This window comes from Bison bison, unplaced genomic scaffold, assembly GCF_000754665.1.
Source record: "Bison bison bison isolate TAMUID 2011002044 unplaced genomic scaffold, Bison_UMD1.0 scf7180017864213, whole genome shotgun sequence".
Taxonomy (NCBI): domain Eukaryota; kingdom Metazoa; phylum Chordata; class Mammalia; order Artiodactyla; family Bovidae; genus Bison; species Bison bison.
Window position 1 is genome coordinate 6660634 of NW_011494785.1, and position 16576 is coordinate 6677209.

Sequence of the window (16576 nt, forward strand, 5' to 3'; positions counted from 1 at the left end):
CAAAGGTCCATCTAGTCAAGGCTATGGTTTTTCCAGTAGTCATGTATGGATGTGACAGTTGGACCATAAAGAAAGCTGAGCACCGAAGAATTGATGCTTTTGAACTGTGGTGCTAGAGAAGACTCTTGAGAGTCCCTTGGACTGCAAGGAGATCCAACCAGTCCATCCTAAGGGAGATCAGTCCTGGGTGTTCATTGGAAGGACTGATGTTGAAGCTGAAACTCCAATACTTTGGCCACTTGATGTGAAGAACTGACTCATTTGAAAAGATCCTGATGCTGGGAAAGACGGAGGGCAGGAGGTTACGGGGACGAAAGAGGATGGCATAATAGAGGATGACAGGTTGGATGGCATCACTGACTCAATGGACATAAGTTTGAGTAAACTCGAGGAGTTGGCGATGGGACAGTGAGGCCTGGCGTGCTGTAACCCATGGGGTTGCAAAGAGTCAGACACGACTGAGCGACTGAACTGAACTGAACTGAAGGAGTGAAATTCACAATAGGCGTGGGGATGGTAAAAAGGTGGCAGGGTCATTGCTTCATCTGCAGGGGGACACCAGGCATTCAGAGTACCAGAGGGAAGAAGCAGATAAGTCAGGAGGCAGAGGTCAGAAACTGGGATGCTTGGCATTTGTATCTATGGAAGAGCTGCTGCTACTGGTGATGACCGGGCTCAGGCAACGGCTGTGTGCTCAGGCACCAAGAGCCCTGGGTGTTAGGCGTGGAACCCTGTGAATGAAACAGTCACCAAGAGTCAAGCCAGGAGCAGTGATGGTGCGAGGCAGGTCCGAGCCACGGGCTCACGTCTTCGAGGATCTGGGGGAGATGCCTGCCGCTAGGGGAGAGAGTGAGTCTTAGCCTAGGATGCGGTGCACTTCACGACTGATGGGCGAAGAGGACGTGACCCCACCTCCAGGCCCAGTGGGAGGAACCTGGGAGGGAAAACTCTTGGGAGGCCTGCAGAGAAGCAGTGCCCTCGGGTGGAGTCAGGTCCAGGTTAGAACAAGGAGGTGAAAGAAAGATCTAGAGAAAAGGGGAGGATCTAGCAGACCCATGGGGCAGTATCTTTTCTCTCTTCTAGAACTGAGCCTGCAGACTAAAGCACCGTGGCATCAGTGTGGGGAAGCCTCTGCTTTGGTGGAAGGGGCCTGTGGAAAAGGGGGCCCCTTATCCAGGGGGCCTGTGATTTAGGAAATGGCAGGCAAATGCATGGATATGCATTTAGCGGGGGGGACAGGGAACCCTGAGACTCTCAAGGGGATCCTGGAATGAAAAATGGCCAAGAACCATTGGGTTAGAGGGGTTTATAACTCTCTCCCTTCTCCCTCCCTCAATGACTTTGCTCTGATGCGCTCTCAGGCCTTCTCCTATTGAAATCTTGCTCACCCTCCCGGGCCATCTCCAACCCAAGCACCCCAGAGAAGCCTTTCCCATCTCTCCTGTCACATACACTTTGACCTTCAGTGGTCATGGGTCAACCAAAGTTTACTGCTGTGTAGTTGTTCAGTCATGTTTGACTCCTTGAGACCCATGGACTGTAGCCCGCCAGGCTCCTCTGGCCATGGGGTTCTCCAGGCAAGAATACTGGAGTAGGTTGCCGTTTCTTTCTTCAAAGCGTATATACAGAAACCAGGGAAAGGTAGACGGTAGGTACACTGAAGCCGCGCACACTTTGCATCACCTCCTCTGAGATGGTAACAGTGTTAAACGTTGTTCTCATTATAACCTTCATTCGAGGACAAACAGCAAAGTTTCATAGATGGATGGCTGTAGTTCAGCGGACCTCCAAGGACAGAGCCCCAGGGTTCAAACATCTGCCAAGTACTGGATACTAGCTGGGCGTTAACAGAAATGACTCAGACCCAGGCCCTGTCCTTCCTGAGCTCTGCGGGCTGGTGGGGGAGACAGATGGGCAATCTAAAACAAGAGGGATGGACAGAGATTCAGGCAGTGGTGAGGGAGAAGAGAAGGGTGAGCACAGGCTCACAGAGCAGGTGCCCAAGAGGCGTGGGCCAAGGAGTACGGGGAGAGCGCCAGGGCAAAGAGAGAGTATAGCGAGGTGAGGTCTGTGCAGGGAACACGAGTCTCACATGAGCCTGTTAGGACATTCAGTCCACTGAATGCAGGTCCTACTCCACCTTTTCTGGCCACTGCCTGAGCTCCTAGAGGACACAGACCTGCCCTTGGTGGAGACAGGCTATGGACTGGATAAACAGTGAACAGGTAAACCTCAGGGTGTGTGTCCAGGCAAAGTCCCAGCACAGAGGGCCTCAAAAGTCAACCCCCTGGGGGCCAACCCCTAGGGGGAAGTCAACGCCCTTCCCTGGTGATCTAGTGGCTAAGACGTCATGCTCCCAGGGCAGGGACTCTGGGTTCGATCCCTGGTCAGGGAACTAGATCCCACATGTAGCAATCAAGAGTTCACATGCCGCAACTAAGACACAGTGCAGCCAAATAAATAATTAGAAAGAAAAAAAAAAACCTCAGTCCCCTTTTGAGAAGAGAAGGTCACGTGTCACATGTGCTTTGATCATTCCTCCCAGGATTCCAGGGAAGTGCAGCCCTGCTTCTGCTGAGATACCAGTGGGAGGCTGGCGGGGCTCATCAAGGACCATATGTCACAAGTCAGTGTCAGCAGCAAATGATTAACTCGTACCAGGAAGAGAAGTATGGACGTTATCACAACGTACACAGCGGTGCTACAGGTGACCGCCGCGGCGCTCACCCCAGAAGAGCCAGACGCCTGGCCCATATGCCGGGCTGGGGGCCTAGGATGGGCCCAGGGGGAGCTGGACACTGACCCCCACAGCTCATCCCACTGCAAAGGGGCCCGCCTGGATGAAAAGGAAGAGGTGGGTTCTCGAGCTAGAATGACTGGGTCTGAAGCCCGGCTCTGCTATCCAGCGGCTTTGTGACTTCAGCAAGTTACTTAAATTCTCCGAGCTGTGTTTCCTCCTCTGTAAGGAGGGGTCAGTGAAAGCCCTGCCTCGGGGGACGGCCGTGAAGATGAAGGGAACTGAGTCAGACCAGTGCCTCACACACACTAATATAACGCAACGCTATCAGAGTTGCGTCTATATCAGCCAGCATCCAGCTCTCCATCCATAGGGATGCTGTAGGACTCCCAGGCCTTTGGAAATGAAACCTGAGTATTCAGAAGACCCCAACCCGCTCCCCCATCCTGGAGCTCTGCAGCTATAGAATAGGAGCACCTCCACCTGGAAGCAGGGCCCTGACAGCCCCATCCCACACATTTAAGTACTCTGGCCATCATTCAAAGCCCTCCAGCAAGGAAAGGAGGAGACTTAAAAGACAGAACCTTGACCCCTTGAAAAGGAAGTCCAATACCCCAAGCCTGCTCTCCACCAAGTGCAGGGTGTTCGGAGCAGTGGGGTGCACTCCCCCACCACCGCAATGACGACCCCCAGTGAGAAGCCCAGGGTCAGGCACAGCACACCCTCCCCGCAGCCCTCGCTCCCGGTCACTCCCAGGCCTTGGCATCTCCATTTCCGCAGCCCTTTGGGACCCCAGCTCCAGCATTCCACCCTCTAACCCCCATTTCCCGCCTCCCAGCTCACTCCCTGGATCACAAGACAACTTGCCAGGTGAAACCAATGAGGAAGGGCCATCGGCACCAGCCCAACTCAATGCGAGTCTGCCAAGCTCCCCCAGGTTCCTTGCCTTCTGGGTCCTTGGCCTCTCCTCTCCCCTTTCCTCAACCGGCTTTGCATCTGCTCGGTTCCCTCAGCCCTGTCCTGGCTTCCTACCCTCTCCTCTAGCCCACGGAGGGGGCCCAGTGTGCCCTGAGAAGTACAGGTGTCCACCCCTTCCAGGCTGCCCCCAACAAACCTCGGCCAACCAGCCCCTGCAAGGACAGTCATGCTAACGACCCAGGACTACCGGCAATCCCTGGACCTTTCCCAATGTGACTTTCTCCACTTCCTCATCCTTCCTGCCTCCGTCTATCCACATGGGCTCAGCCCCAGGCCCTGCTTCCAGGACCCTGATGGGCCAGAAGTCATCCAGGCCAGGAAGTCCCTGCCTCCTTTCTAAAAGCAGCCACCCCACCCATCACAGACCCCTCAGATGTCAGGGGACCTCCAAGCTGAGACCTGGGAGGAGTCAAGGGAGCAAAGTGGCGGTGGGGGAGGGGGCAACTGACCATTACCCACCGGAATCCGCTCTGGGGGTTCCTGGGGTTGACCAGGATGCAGTCCCACGTGCGGTTGGAAGAGTTCTGGAACAGAATCAGCTGCCCTTCCTCTCGGACCCGGCGGCGCGAGTGGTAGTCCTCAACGGCTACCTCCTTCACCCGGAACGGGTTCACAAACAAGTTGGTGACACTGCTGAGGGTGTTGACCAGGCGGCCGAAGAACTGCATCCTCTGGGGGGCCGGTGGGGAGGCCCCACCACCTTCCCCCTCAGTCTGGAAGAAAACGGAGTCTTGGGTCAGCCGGGTGCGGTCTCCCATGCCCACCTCACCACGTGTGGCAGCTTCCTGCTTGGGCACCCCGCTGGCTCCCCACCAGCGCTGTCCCCCGGATCCTGGGCCTGGAGGGACCTGGAAAGAAGAGGGGGAAAGAAAGAGAAACAGCACTGAGTGGGACGGAAGGGGGGCTGATGGAAAGTTCCAGAGCTGCCACTGTGTACAAGCGAACGGTGCTGTCCTGCCCGCCGACCCAGTTTCCCCAACAGAGACTCAGTTTCCTCATCCGCGGTGCGGGGTGGTCACGATCAGAGAAGGCGGCAGACGTGAACACACATGACAAGCGACACTTCCCTGTGCAAAGTGGGGCGGGGCGGTTCTCACTCTGCAAAGTATGGAATCGACTTTTGGGAACTCAAAGAGCTTGGCATGGCTCATTTCGAGTCCACAAACAAAACCAGTGGCACCTCTCTACTGGATGCCACGAGGGGACCAGAGTCACCTCACACTCCATCGGGGCCATAGATCTCAAATATTTGGTGGGGGCTTCCCTGCCAGTCCAGTGGTTAAGACTAAGCACTTCCACTTCAGGGGACACAGGTTTGACCCCTGGTCAGGGTAGTTAAGATCCCGCATGCCACGAGGTGCGGCCAGAAAATAAAATAAAAAATAAAACCTTCTGCGCCTGCTATCTCAGGCTTCCCTTGGAGTTCTGAGAGAACACAAAAGCATGCTCCCCAGAAATGAGCGTGACCCTAAGACTCAGAAACAGTGACACAGGTTTGGGTGGAAATTTTGTTTCATACTCATAGGGTCACACTGTCTGCCATAGAGATTGCTCTCAGTTTGGATGACAGAATTAGATGTTATTTCCTAGGTTCCCAGAAAACACCCCACCTTCCTCAGGCAGTGCCACCAAACCTGGGTGGCAACTGGCTGGGGGCCGCCCTCTGCCTCTGTGCTACGATGTCACCTGGTGAAAGGGCGGGTGACATGGAGGACACAGTGTGGGTGTCCTGGAGGAGAGTGGACACTCTGGTCTACGTGCGGACAGAGGACCAACTGCAGGCATGAAAGAAAGAGTAAGAGGCCTACAAAGAATCATCAAAAAAGGCAGGCAGGGTCAATAATAACCACCACACCAGGAGATACTAAGCACTTACGAGGCAGTAGGCCCTGAGCTAAGTAAGCACTTAGTGGTCTCATTTAATTCTCACGAACTATATGAGGCAGAGGGCCCAGGCACAGAGTGCAACTCTGGAGCAAAACTGCATTCAAATCCTGTCCTCACCACTGACCCTGCGTAAGTTACTCAACCTCTCTAAGTCAGTTTCCTCAGCCTGTTGTGGACCACAACAGTGCCTAATAATAGAACCTCAGTTCAGTTGCTCAGTCGTGTCCAACTCTTTGGGACCCCGTGGACTGCAGCACACCAGGCTTCCCTGTCCACCACCAACTCCCAGAGCTTGCTCAAACTCATGTCCATCGAGTCACTGATGCCATCCAACCATCTCATCCTCTGCCATCCCCTTCTCCTCCCATCTCCAATCTTTCCCAGCATCAGGGTCTTTTCCAGTCAGTTCTTCACATTAGGTGGCCAAAGTATTGGAGCTTCAGCTTCAGCATCAGTCCTTCCAATGAATATTCAGGACTGATTTCCTTTAGGATGGACTGATTAGATCTCCTTGCAGTCCAAGGGACTCTCAAGAGTCTTCTCCAACACCACAGGTCAAAAGCATCAGTTCTTCAGCACTCAGCTTTCTTTATGATCTAACTCTCACATCCATACATGACTACTGGAAAAACCATAGCTTTGACTACACAGACCTTTGTTGGCAGAGAAATGTCTCTACTTTTTAATATGCTGTCTATGTTTGTCATAGCTTTTCTTCCAAGGAGAAAGTGTCTTTTAATTTCATGGCTGCAGTCACCATCTACAGAGATTTTGGAGCCCAAGAAAATACAGTCTGTCACAGTTTCTATTGTTTCCCCATCTATTTGCCATGAAGTGATAGGACCAGATGCCATGATCTTCGTATTTTGAATGTTGAGTTTTAAGCCAGCTTTTTTATTCTCCTCTTTCACTTTCATCAAGAGGCTCTTTAGTTCCTCTTCACTTTCTGCCATAAGGGTAGTGTCATCTGCATATCTGAGGTTATTGACATTTCTCTTTGCAATCTTGATTCCAGCTTGTGCTTCATCCAGCCCAGCATTTCTCATGATGTACTCTGCATATAAGTTATATAAGCAGGGTGACAATATACAGCCTAGATGTACTCCTTTCCCAATTTGGAACCTGTCCTTTGTTCCATGTCAGATTCTGTTTCTTCTTGACCTGTATACAGACTTCTCAAGATGCAGGTCAGGTGGTCTGGTATTCCCATCTCCTTGAGAATTTTCCAGTTTGTTGTGATCCACACCGTCAGAGGCTTTAGCATAGTCAATGAAGCAGAAATAGATGTTTTTCTGGAACTCTCTTGCTTTTTGATGACCCAACAGATGTTGACAATTTGATCTCTGGTTCCTCTCCCTTTTCTAAAACCAGCTTGAACATCTCAATTCACAGCTCACCATTCTCAGTTCTCAATACTACTGAAGCCTCACTTGAAGAATTTTGAGCATTACTTTGCTAGCATGTGAGATGAGTCCAATTGTGCAGTACTTTGAACATTCTTTGGCATTGACTTTCTTTGGGATTGGAATGAAACCTGACCTTTTCCAGTCCTGTGGCCACCGCTGAGTTTTTCAAATTTGCTAGCGTATTAAGTGCAGCACTTTCACAGTATCATCTTTTAGGATTTGAAATAGCTCAGCTGGAATTCCATCCCCTCCACTAGCTTTGTTCATAGTGATGCTTCCTTAGACCCACTTGACTTCGCACTCCAGGATATCTGGCTCTAGGTAAGTGACCACACCATCATGGTTATCTAGGTCATTAAAATCTTTTTTGTATAGTTCTACACATTCTTGCCACCTCTTCTTAATATCTTCAGCTTCTGTTAGGTCCTTACTATTTCAGTCCTTTATTATGCCTATCTTTGCATTAAATGTTCCCTTGGTATCTCAAATTTTCTTGAAGAGATCTCTAGTCTTTTCCATTCTATTGTTTTCTTCTATCTCTTTGCACTGATCACTTAGGAAGGCTTTCTTATCTCTCCTTGTTATTGTTTGGAACTCTGAATTCAGATGGATATGTCTTTCCTTTTCTCCTTTGCCTTTTGCTTCTCTTCTTTTCTCAGCTATTTGTAAGGCCTCCTCAGACAACCATTTTGCCTTTTTGTATTTCTTCCTCTTCGGGTTGGCTCTGATCACTGTCTCCTGTACAATGTTACAAGCCTTCGTCCATAGTTCTTCAGGCACTCTATCAGATCTAATCCTTTGAATCTATTTGTCACTTCCACTGTAAAATCATAAGGGATTTGATTTAGGTCATATCTGAATGGTCTAGTGGTTTTCCCTACTTTCTTCAACTTAAGTCTGAATTTGGCAATAAGGAGTTCATGGTCTGAGCCACAGTCAGCTCCTGGTCCTAAATAATAGAACCTGGCAGGTAGTAAGTATTCAGCACTAGCCCTCTTTAGTTCCATCACCCCTCTTTTACAGATAAGGAAACTGAGGCTTATAGAACATGATTAAAGAGCTTTGAAAAGACCGTAAAGTTTTGTAACGTCTTTCCTTTTAAGATGTGTGAGCAGACTGTGAGTTAGTTTTTCTCCTTTAACACAAGGACAACACTCCCTTCTCCTCTGTTGTGAGAATGCTATGTCAAGACCCTTCTTTCTTCCACACTTGGGAGTTGAAAGGACAGAGGAGCTGGGGTACCTACAGCCAGGGGAGCGGGGCGGGACACTAAGGACAGCCAAGGGGCTGGATTCCAGAAAAAGAATCCCCCCAAAACGGAACACACGGCACACACATCAAAGTGCATATAACAATTTTTGTTTTGACACAAAATGGAAGCAACTTCAGTATCCAGCATTAGGGGAATTGTAAATTATGACACGTTTACCCTACAGACACCACGTGGTCAGTAAAAGCTGCTACTGTGAAGGTCATAACAACCCAGGAAAAGTACGTGGTGTTGTCATAGGCTCAGTCCACCCCACTGTGCTCTTCAGGGCTGCAAGCTCGGCCTGCGAAGCCCCTGCTTCCCCTTGCAGCCTCTCCCTGTCAGTCCCCACTGTTGGTTCCAAACTGCACATGATTCCAGAAAACAATATTGTTTCACACCATCTCGCCTGTCTGCATTGCTTAGTCTGTCTAGAATATCTTTTGTCTCCGTTTCTAGCTGGAACTCTTCATAACACAAACCACATCAAGTACGTGTGTGCCTCTTTCTGTCCTCTGGCCCCGTTCCAGGACCTCTACATATATTAATCATTTTCATCTGCACCAGCACCTATGAAATTGCTACCATTGTTATCCTCATTCTACACATGAGACAAGCAAGAAACAGTGAGGTAAAGCAACGGGCCCAAGGTCACACAGCTAGTAGGTGGAGGAGGGAAGCCCAGTTGGGCAGGCTCTGGAGACTGAGTTTCTTAAGGGTGGGTACTGGGTCTTTTCACTTCTAGACAGTCAACTGTAACACAAGACTCAGCCCAGAGAAAGTGTGTTAAGATACAACTTAACTGAGTAAAAATTACGCAGAACAAACAAACAAAATTGATAGAAAACATACCAAGTACTAAGGGCAGATGAGAGTATTAGGTTTATGGGCAATCTCCCCCGCCTTTTTTCCAAATGGTAAAAAAAATGAGTCTATTTTTTAAAGAAAGTAGGAGTATAGGCTGAGCCCCTGGGGCCTGCATCTGGGGAGCTGGAGGGAATGTGGGGGTCAGGCCTGGCTTAGCAGCTGCATAGTTTCCCAGAAGGCAGGCCAAGCACAAGGAGTGGGGCTCACTTCTGGTGAGAAGGGAGTGGGGGAGTCAGGAGCACCCAGCAGCCACGGCCCCCCTGGGTTAAGGAGGAGTCACCGTGGAGGTCAAGCTGAATGGAGGGAAGATGCCCCACCCCCAAGGAGAGCCCCCGTCCTCAGGGTCCCAGGGTCGGTGGCAAGGGTGCCCCTCTACACACACAGACAGCAGCCTGGCCCCACAGAGGACAGACTTGGCCCTCCTCCAGTCTTCCAGGGTAGGCGTGAGGATGAAATGACACAGCGGAGGGAAAGTGGGACGCCGGCCACTCTGGGCACACAAACAGTGGCCACTGTCATCACGAGGTGGAAGACAGGAAACGAACACCCAGGGCCACATCCTGGCCCGATCGCAACAGGCGGCCTCCTTTCTGTCCCCTTCTTCCCATCCCCACCACCTCTGACCCCAGAGCCCTGGTTCCTTTCGGTACGGCTGCAGGGATGGGCACTGGGCTGGGGAGCAGCTGCCACTCTGAGTGTGGGGGACCCATGTGCACCCCGTCATCTCAACCTCCCACCCACATCCCCAACCCCTGCCTGAACTGCTCTCCCCACCATCTTCACCTGCCCCAGAGCCTGCTTTCAAGACAGGGCTGTCAGACAAGTGAATAAACCCCTTCTCGACCTTTAAGACTCACTTTACCTGCCACCTCCTCCAAGAAACACACCTGGCGCCTCCCTTCCTCCCAGCCCCAGGTACCTTCCTCCGCGCCCTACCCCGCCCAGTGCATGCCCAGTGACCACTTCTCCTGGGATGGTGATAAGAGAATCTGTGGGCTGGGGGGCCATCCCCCCCTTTATATTGGTTTATCCAAGCACCTAGCATACTGTTCCTGCCTCACAGTGGGCATTTAATGAATGTTTGGTGGATGAATGAGAAGAAAGGTTGGGGGTGGGGTGGGGGGCCCAGTCCCTCTGTGGCACCCCTCCATCCTCTCTTCTCCCTGTGCGGTGGTAAAAGACCACACATCCCACCCCTCACCTACTCTGACCACGACAGAAACCTTCAGAAGCTCACCCTGGCACCAGGGGAACCTTGATGGGGCATCTGCTGGGCTTGCATCTGGAAAATTCGGTGTTTGAAGCTGAGCTCATTCATACTCCAGCAAGGAAATGCGTCAAGCTTGCTGCTGGACCAGAGAAGCAGGGCAGCGGTCCGGGAGGTGCGTGCCAGGAGCCCAGAGGCGCCCCGGCCAGGAAGCTGACCTCACGGGACTGACCACATGGGGGCTTCTGGAAGCACACGCGGAACTGCTTGAGTTGGAAATTGGGCTTTACGAGCCCTGGCTGCTTATGACAGGATGTCCCGTGATTGGGACAACTGACACAGGACAGCCTCCTGTGCGGTTGATGTCACCCCCATGCCCTGCTCTGGCTGGATGGTACAGGAACACGGGGTCGGATCAGAGCACCCCGCCTGCCCTGACCCCCATGGACTTCCTTCCTGCAGCGCTCACCATCTGTGCCTCCCAGCGCACGAGTGCACCACCGCATGCCAGCCCACGGCATGTACTCTCACGGGACCACCTTGCTTTATGGCTGGCAGGGGCTTTTCACATCTGTTAGCTGCCTTGGAGCTCACAAACACCCATGAGACAGGGGTAGTGCCATCAGGATCCCTGTTTGGCCATACCGGGTAACAAGGCCCAGGGAAAGGAGGTGGGAGGTGCTGCCTGGCGGCTGGACTCATGCCTTCTTCCTCGGACTCAGGGCCCCCACGCAGTGCACAAGCACTCAACTAGTGCACGAGGAAAGATGGGATGAAGATAGGCATCAGGTCAAATGTCATTTCCACCTCCCACCAGAGCTTCTGGACCTCCAAGGCCGCCTCCAAACAAAATGTCCCTCCATGGACATCCCAGGCAATCCAGTGTGAAGAATCCACCTTCCAACAGAAGGGATGTGGGTTCAAACCCTGGTCAGGGACTAACTTAAGATCCCACATGCCTCAGAGCAAACTACGCCCGAGCTCCACCCTGGAGAGCCCAGGCACTGCAAAGAAAGATCCCGCCTGCTGCAACTAAAACCTGACGCAATCAAATATATATATATATATATATATATTTTAAAAACTCCTTCCAAATGTTCCCCCTGACCCCAGCTCATCCCAGACTCTTCCATAAGCCGTCAAGGAATAGCAGAGGGCTGGTTCCCCTCGCCTCGCACCCAGCACCCACCCTTTCATCCAGTGCTCAGTATCAGACACTTCACCAAGTTTTGAGATAATGAACATCTTCATTCCTCAAAACACTCCTAAGAGAAGGTATGCTTCTCCCCAGGTCACACACAGCAAGCTGAGGCAAGGAGGTGATGTAATTTTCCAGGATCTGAACCCAATTCTTTGGAATCCACAGCCCCAGCTCGTAGTCCTCGAGCTGCCTTCAGGAGAAAGCCTGAATGGAATGTGGCTGAGCGAGGTTTGATGCGCAGAGCCCTGTGCGCCAAAAGCTGAGGTCCTCATGGAACAGTGTGCTACCATTCATAAGACCCAAAGCAAAACGGCCTTTCCGGAATGGAAAAGGTATCTTTTTCATCCAATCTGTTTAGCTGGACAGCAAACAGCTAGAAGCAAACTGCCCAGAGCTGCTGCTGGAGCTCCCAGCACCAGAAACTCCCAGGACCTCAGGAGGTCTTTGGGCTGGTGGCGTGGTACAGGGTGACCCCTCTTACGATTCACTCTGCCTATATTTACTGAGGACCTATTCTGTAGCAGGCATTGTTGCAACTGCCGAGAACACACTAGTGAACACAACAGACACAATCCCTGCCTTCCGAGAACTTCTGTTTAGAGAGGAGAGGGGGACGACAGAGGATGAGACGGTTGGATGGCATCACTGACTCAATTGACATGAGTTTGAGCAAGCTCCGAGAGATTGTGATGGACAGGGAAACCTGGGTGCTGCAGTCCTCTGCAGGTGTCACAGAGTCGGACATAGCGACTGAACAACAACATAATGAAGAAGACAAATAGGCAAAATATAGACATACTGAATTTAGAATACTGATTAGATGTCAAGAAGAAAAATAAATGAGAGGAGGGAGATAGGACGCGTCCAGGTGGGGGTTAAAACTTTAGATAGGGTGAACCAATCCGCACCAAGAACTTGACTGTGAATAAAGACTTAAAAGAAATGGGAACAAAAGTCATATGGATATATAGGTGAAGAGTATTTCAGGCAGAGGGAAGAGCATGTGCAAAGGCCCTGGGGCTGGACCATGCCTGGTGAGTTCCAGGAATAACAAGGAAGCCAGTAAGGTCAAAGAGGTAACAGACGGCCAGGCAGGTGCAGTGAAAGGAGAAGCTGTTCCAGGGCTCGGAGCTAAGGAGTGACATTAACTCTGGCTGGATGTGGGGGGACAGAGAGGCATCAAGGATAATCTTCTAGTTTTATGCAGAGCAACTGAAAGAATACTGCCATTTCCCAAAGATGGGAAAGTGCATGAGAGGGACAGATTTTGGTGGAGGGTGAGGGACGGGATGAAGGGTATGGATTGTTATTGTCATTTAGTTGCTCAGTCATGTCACTCTTGCAACCTCATGGACTGTAGCCCGCCAGGCTCCTCTGTCCATGGGATTCCCCAGGCAAAAATACTGGAATGAGTTGCCATCTCCTCCAGATCTTCCTGACCCAGGGATCAAACCTGTGTCTCCTGCATTGCCAGGTAGATTATTTACCACTGAGCCCCACCAGGAAAGCCCAAAGGGAATGGATAGTGGTGGTGCTTTAGTCGCTAAATCATATCTGACTATTGCCACACCCTCAGCCTGCCAGGCTCCTCTGTCAATGGGATTTTCCAGGCAAGAATACTGGAGTGGGTTACCATTGCCTTCTCCAGGGGATCTTCTCAACCTGGGGATTGGACCCAGGGATTGAACTGCAGGCAGATTCTTTACCGACTGAGCTACCAGGGAGGGGATGGATAGCTGAAGCTTAATACTAAATACTCGAAAGGCCTAAGTTTAAGACGCTGACAGAGCAACTACGTATGTGTCAGTCATTTAGGGGAAATGTCTGTACTGGGCTTAGAGATATAAATTGGGAGTTGGAGTCAGAGTAGAAACAGTACTTAAAGCTATGTCACTGAATGAGATCAGCAAAAAAAATGAGAATGGACAAAAACAGGGAAGAGAACATTTAAGGCATAGAACAATTAAAATGCTCTCCCAGAAGTCACACTCTCCAAAGTGAAGCTCCTCTCAACATCACTGTTAGAGAAATGCAAATCAAAACGACAATGAGGTACCACCTCACACCATTCAGAAGGGCTAAAAAACCTACAAACAATAAATGTATGTAGAAAAGGGAGCCCTCCCACATTGTTGACTGCAGTGTAAACTGGTGCAGCCACTATGGAGAACAGTATGGTGTTTCCTTAAAAATCTAAAAACAGAACTACCATATGATCAGCAATCCCACTCCTAGACACATACCTGGAGAAAACTATAATTCAAAAAGATACATGCATCCCAGTGTTCACTGCAGCACTATTTACAATAGCCAGGTCATGGAAGCAAGCTAAATGTCCATCAACAAAGGAATGGAAAAAGATGATACGGTACATATATATACAATGGAATATTATTACTCCACCATAAAAAAGAACAAAGTAAAGCCATTTGCAGCAACACAGATGGACCTAGAGACTGTATACTAAGCGAAGTGAGTTAGACGGAGAAAGACAAATAGCATGATATCATTTATATGTGGGATTTTTAAAAAAGAGCAGTACAAATAAACTTATTTACAAGACAGAGGTAGAATCACAGATGTAGAAAACAAACTTACAGTTACCACGGTTAAGGGGAGGGGAGGGATAAACGGGGAGATTGAGACTGACATACACACACTGCTGTATATAAAACAGACAACTAATAAGGACTACCGCATAGCAGAGGGAACTCTGCTAAAAGATTCTTAAAAAGACTGGAGAGAGATATATACATATTTATAACTGATTCACTCTGCTTTACACTTGAAACTAACACAACATTTTAATCAACTACTCATGCACACATGCTAAGTCACTTCAGTCATGTCGGACTCTTTGTGACCCTATGGGCTGTAGCCCACCAGGCTCCTTTGGCCATGGGATTCTCCAGGAATACTGGAGTGGGTTGCCATGCCCTCCTCCAGGGGATCTTCTCGAGCAGGCATCAAACCCACGTTTCTTATGTCTCCTGCATTGGCAGGCCACTAGGGCCATCTGGGAAGCCCAAAATCAACTATACTCCAATAAAAATTAAAAAAAAAAAGAGTGAAGCTCATAACGCAAGGTCTCCCCTTCACCACAGCTCCCCCTTTCTCCCTACACACACCCAGTAGATATGTGCAAACACACACACAGCATTTAAATTCCCCTTTCCTCTACCTCTTGGTGACGTCATTCTGCTGAGAAGGAAATTCCCTTTGGAGGTTACTGTCATTTAACAAGAAAGTAGCCCACAGAAGGGAGAAAAAGTGCTCTGGGCACTGAGACAACAGTAGGGGCCCTTACAGAGCAGAGCAATCACCCCCAGACTCTGGTATTATATAAAGAACTATATTCAGATTTCAGCTCCAACCACATCCATCAGTGTGAATCAGGAAGTTCAATTGCCCAGTCTTCCTTATCATGTTAAATGGGAATAACATTGGCTAGAAGGTAGCCTAGAACATAGTAAACAGTCCACTAATATTTGTCAAATAAGTGAGGAATGAATGAATAAACGGTGAAAGAGCCTGACTCACGGCAGATGATCAATAAATCTGCCAAATGCTAAATGAAAGACCTGTCTTTCCCTCCTTGATTTTTCCTTCTATCCCTTCCCCTTTTCTGCTGATGACACAACAGCAAACCCATGTATTTGATCATGGCCATACTGTTTACAAAGCTTTGCTTTCTACATTTTCTCAAATTTTGAACCTCGTGGCAGGTTTAGGAGGGCAAGAAATACAATCCCCCTGTCACAGATGAGGCAACTGAGACTCAGACAGGAAACAGCCTACAAACTCCAGGAAATTTTTAAGGCAGGGACAATAACAAAAACATGGCATTCAGCCCCAGGGTGGAGCATCGGTGTTGCCAAACCAAACCTGCCTGACATCCTGTTGGGTGGGTAAGAGGGCAGGTGAGGGAAAGACTCAGAAGTTTAGTGGAAGGGAAGGTATTTGTTTTGGGGGTCATGTGAGCAGTCCATTAATAAAAAAAAAAAAAATGGGCACAGATCCCTGTTCCACACCCACTGGCCTGCCTGTTGCAGTCACATGGTCACAAAGGTCACACACTTTCTGTCAGCAGCTTCCAAGTCACCGGTGGCACAGGAGGTGGGCACAGGTTTGGGGGACAGGGAGAACTCTGGTGTAATAGGCTAGGGGAAAGGAGGGAGCATGAGGGGAAAGTAGGCAGAGACGAAGTCTGGAGGCACATGGGAGTCAATACGCAGGGAAAAGCAGGAGGTCAGAAAAGGGGATGCATGATGGAGAACAGGGAGAGACAGATACAGAAGAGAGGTGAAGTGGGGAATCGGGTAGGAACTCATTGAGGCGGGCAAATCAGAGCACTTAGAAAGGCACAGGAAGGAAACTGGGGACAATGAATGGGAACCAAACTGAAAACTGGGAGCACTAAGAGACACTGAGAGTCGAGGGATGAAGGGAAGGGGTTGACTCAGGCAGGAAGTGAGGGATAGAGGAGAGACTCACAGGGAAGACGCACTGAGAGGGGGTACCCAGGGTCGGACCTGGGTCCCTGAGAGAACACACAGGTTAAGAGATGAGACGAAAGCGGTCACAGGATGGGAGTTGCAGACGGTCGGGGATCAAAGGGTGGAAGCTGGAGGCAGTAAGGGGACAATCATGGTTAATGGAGGACAGGCCTCAGAATCGGTGAACAAGTGGGGGGCTCGAAGGACTGTCCCGATAGAGCCCAAGGAGTCTGGGGCGTAGAGGAGGTTTGGGAAAGGGCACCCCCTCCCTGGCCCCGCCTTCCCAGCGCCGTCACTCACCTCGGCTGACTCAGCACTTCGGCTTCCTTCCACTTCCGCAAACAGACGGGCCCAGGCCACGTGACAACCCGGCCACTGCTCTCCGCCAATCACTGAAGCCTGTGCTTCGCGAGAGCAAGGCGGGGGCGGGCCTCCGCCATGTTTTATAACTGCCCAATGGAAGGGGCTCCCATCGCCGAGGGAGGCCGGGCTTTGGGCTGGAGCCAATCCTCGGCGGCGGGGCGTGGCCACGTCTGTGAGAGGGGGGA

General features: G+C 50.5%; 1 protein-coding gene across 1 annotated transcript in view; it reads right to left on the reverse strand.

Annotated features, from left to right (window-relative positions):
* PLA2G6 (phospholipase A2, group VI (cytosolic, calcium-independent)) overlaps nucleotides 1-16390 on the reverse strand; it is a 59304-nt gene extending 42914 nt beyond the window's left edge. Inside the window, exons 1-2 of the mRNA XM_010845092.1 lie at nucleotides 16329-16390; nucleotides 4175-4563 (exon numbers count right to left, since the gene is read on the reverse strand). Of these exons, the coding sequence (XP_010843394.1) occupies nucleotides 4175-4473 (299 nt within the window). The 5' untranslated portion in view covers nucleotides 4474-4563; nucleotides 16329-16390. The remainder of the gene's footprint in view (nucleotides 1-4174; nucleotides 4564-16328) is intronic.
* Nucleotides 16391-16576: the final 186 nt, after the last annotated feature.